The sequence below is a fragment of the Triticum dicoccoides genome, chromosome 4B (assembly GCF_002162155.2).
Source record: "Triticum dicoccoides isolate Atlit2015 ecotype Zavitan chromosome 4B, WEW_v2.0, whole genome shotgun sequence".
NCBI classification, from domain to species: Eukaryota; Viridiplantae; Streptophyta; class Magnoliopsida; order Poales; family Poaceae; genus Triticum; species Triticum dicoccoides.
The window spans coordinates 666,617,509-666,621,247 of NC_041387.1; the positions used below are offsets into that span (position 1 = coordinate 666,617,509).

Below are 3,739 nucleotides of genomic sequence, written 5' to 3' on the forward strand. Positions count from 1 at the left end.
AGCTAAGAGGACAGAAGCTATAGCCAACAAGCTGTGCTATCACCAGTTGACCTTATTCTAGCCAACAAGAGCATCTGCAACCCTATTTTGATTCCCATCGATTTCCCCAAGAACAAACTCGCGGAGCGCTCCTAGCTCTCAGTGTAGATGAAACGAAGAAATAGGTATCAACCCTTAATACATGTGTGATAAATCCCCCCAGCCACTCTTCGGTAGCGACCGCCGTCAGCCAATCAACGGTCGGCGGGACGGGAGATGTGCGCCGTGTCCGGCCACCGGCTACAGTAACGAGATCCCAATGAACAGTGCAAAACCCGTTAAGCTATACTATATAAAAATCCTTCGGGCAGGACAACAATTTGCGTGGCAAGTCCGCCCTTGGCTAGCTTTCACACTCCCATATAGACGGTGGTAAGTCCGTTACTAGAATGGAGCAGCTGACCGGTGAGCAGGAGGAGCTGTGCCTGGAGCTCACCCTCCGCCCCATGGTGCCGGAGCCCCGCGTCGGCTTCTTCCTCTGCGTGTACTGCGACCGCCAGTTCGTCACCTCGCAGGCGCTAGGCGGCCACCAGAACGCGCATAAGCATGAGCGCAGCGTGGCCAAGCGCCGCCGGCAGGCCGCTGCCGCTCGGGAGGGTGCGCCTGCTGAGGCGCCGGACGAGAGGCTGCCCTGGTACGGCGGCGGTATCCTGTGTCCGGCCGGGACGGCTGGTGCTGCTGTCAAGGCGCACAAGCACGGCATCAGCTGGTCGGAGCACGGCGGCACCGTGGTCGACGTCGACTTGTCTCTTCGTCTATGATAGGTCTGCTAACTGGTCCCTCATCTCCAGATGCACTAGTTGACGGGCGCGCATCTGCTAGCTCTTTCGGTATGTTAAAAGTCCTCTTTGGTGACTACAAGCATGTGAAACTGCTACTATATGCTTGTGGGAGTATCTTGATTAGCTTGACGCATGTCAAGTGACTGATTTGCTTGTGTCAACCTCGTGTGTGCGTTTGATCCATATGTTTTTTCTTCCAGTTGAGTTTCTCTGATGGAATTCCTTGACCAGATAGACAGTTTGGTCACTATATAGAGAAGGCAAGGAGATTAAAATATTTCTTGTTTTCACTATTCTACTACCCTTCTGTTAATTGTTGCTTTGATTGCTTTGCTTATTCAAGTGATTCAGATGCAGTACTATATATTCCATGTGAGAGTTCCCTCGCTATTTCAAATGCAGGTATTATACTTTTGTAACAATGCGGATGCCCAGTCGATCGATGGCTAGGGACTATATAGCTTCCGGCTTATAACTGCAAGGCTGCAACAGCCACTTGGAGAAATTGTGGTGTCCTCGGAAATTACATCGTGACAACATTACTATGTACTACCTCCGTTTCAAAATAGTTGAAGTTCTATGTTTATCCTCAGTCAAACTTGTTTAAGTTCGACCAAGTCTGTGGAAAATTATAGTATTAACATCTACAACACCAAATTAGTCTCCATAGATTCTTTACGAAATATATTTTCATACTATGTATATTTGGTGTTGTAGATCTTAGCACATTTGTTTCCATAGTTGGTCAAACTTAAGCAAATTTGACTTCGGACAAACCTCAAACTTTAATTATTTTAGAACGGAGGGTGTATCTTCTAAAGTTGTAATTAAGATACAGAGACAGAATGTAAGACATGCACATATTGATGACTAGTAGATATATGGAAATATACTCCAAGATGCACATATTGGGCGTGTGTCATTGCCGAATGTAATGCACACAGATTAATGGTGTTCTTGAGCCATAGTAAATATATATAACCAGTTCCCTGATAATGCACCTAACATGGTATAGTACATAGCATTACTATCTTCTAGGGCTAGTCCCTTCTGCTAAATCTCTGATGAGATGACACCCACATGCAGCATGCTCATCTGACGATAATTAATCACAAGCAGCAGCAACATTTTAGGTATGTCGTACTGGACAACAGATATAATAATCCCAACGTGCTATGTTTCTCTTGAGAAAGCTAGGTGAACCGGCCTGGACAAGGACGGACGCCACAAGACAGGCTAGGACCACACCATCTTTGGCGCCACTCTACCCAGAGGAGGGAGGAGAGGAGGCATCTGCCCGTCGGTTTAAGATTTTCAGCAGATGCGGCCGGGGCCCCTTTTGCCCAATGTCCAGCATCACGGACCGCATCGTGCAGATCTGGACGCCTAGCATAATTGGCAAGGCAAAGCTTTCCACTCCTAGGCCCCAGACAAGCCGGCAACGCTGATTGAAACGACCGCTCCGATCTCGCTCAGCACAGCCTTTGTTACTCTTTTCTTTTCTTTTTGGAAAAGGGCAGGCGTCCAATATCAAGTGAAGTTGCCATCCTCCCCAGCCTCTCATTTGCTTCGTGATGCTCATGACATAATCTACTGTGCAAAAAAAAAAACCATTTCTTCAACCTCTCCTTAACAATCATGCAGTACTGCCCAACACCAAGACAGCCCCATCAGCCGAGGCGATCAAGAGCTTGGACGTCAATAGATCCTCAACGAGTGCCATGGCCTCGCTGCACGCACGCATATGCCTCGAGCATATCGGGGTCAGTTAGGACATCAAACACTTCCCCGGACGCCCCCCTTAAGTGCTACTCCCTCCGTCCCAAAATTCTTGTCTTAAATTTGTTCAAACACGAATGTATCAAGTCACGTTTTAGTATTAGATACATCCGTATCAGGACAAATCTAAGACAAGAATTTTAGAACGGAGGAAGTACATTTATATATTATAAACCACGCTAGGCTACCTTCCTGAGCCATTTGCGTCGGGTGTGCATTTTCGTTCTGTGTGACTCCTTTGTTTCGCTATTTTGTGCATGACGGATGGGCCTCAAATATCTTCAGGCCCAGCGTTCTTGCGTGTCCTGCGTATGCCCTGGGCAAGGTTTTTTTTTCCTCAATCCCGTTATTTTCCGGGTCGGACCAAAAGGGCCGGTTTCCGAAAAATCTCGACAATTTAGATTTTTTTATATGAAATGTTCAAACAAAGTATGAATTCAATAATTTTTAGTGTCAAAATATAATTTATTTAACCAGACAGTTTATCAAGAGTGTCCCTTGCTCTAGTGATCATCCCATATCATGTTAACCCCGACGACGCGAGTTTGATACTTGACCACAGCATCAAACTATTATTATTTTTCATTCCATAGAATGTCAACCAGCTAAAAAAATAAAATGAGACCGGCAGGAGTCAATCCTGAATCGTGTGGGAACTAGAGTGAGAGCCTAACCACCAGAGCAACCTCCAGTAATTGAAATATGTTCCATAGCCAACACCATTTAACCTTTGTTCGAACGTTTGAATTCAAATATTGAAGGTATCAATATTTTTCGATGGCCACCGGAATTTCCAGTTTTCGACTGGTTTCCAAAAATCTTGCCCGAGAAAAAGACCTTGGTCCTGGGTGAGAGAAGGGAGAGACGTGGCCACGTGGGGTTGGATCGTGCTACGCGGTGAAAACCTAGTGACCTATCCCTCACGTCAACGAGTAGCCAATCCCTCGGCTCCTCGAGCCTCACTCCCCTCCTCCCCTGCTCTCCACTGCGCCGCCTCTTCCTCTCCTTCACTTTTCTCTCCAGCGGCGGCAATGACCTGCAGGCAAAGGGTGACGGTGGCAGCGCTCGATTCGATCTGCAGGACAGAGAGAAGATGAGAGGGAGAAGGAGAAGGAAGGAGAGGAGGGAGAAAGAGAGAG

The 3,739-nt window shown here is 47.1% G+C and overlaps 1 protein-coding gene across 3 annotated transcripts; it reads left to right on the plus strand.

Moving 5' to 3' along the window:
- The first annotated feature begins 338 nt into the window (after nt 1–338).
- LOC119292211 (zinc finger protein 2-like) lies at nt 339–1,817 on the plus strand. Of its 3 annotated transcripts, none has more exons than XM_037571039.1 (2): nt 339–803; nt 1,224–1,817. In XM_037571039.1, the coding sequence occupies exon 1, from the start codon at nt 429–431 to the stop codon at nt 798–800; it is 372 nt and encodes a 123-aa protein (XP_037426936.1). In that variant the 5' UTR covers nt 339–428; the 3' UTR covers nt 801–803; nt 1,224–1,817. The 3 variants fall into 3 exon arrangements, 1 of the variants encoding a protein (XP_037426936.1); XR_005142925.1 differs by having other exon boundaries at nt 345–869; XR_005142926.1 differs by lacking the exon at nt 1,224–1,817 and adding an exon at nt 1,022–1,192 and having other exon boundaries at nt 345–869.
- The last annotated feature ends 1,922 nt before the right edge of the window (nt 1,818–3,739 follow it).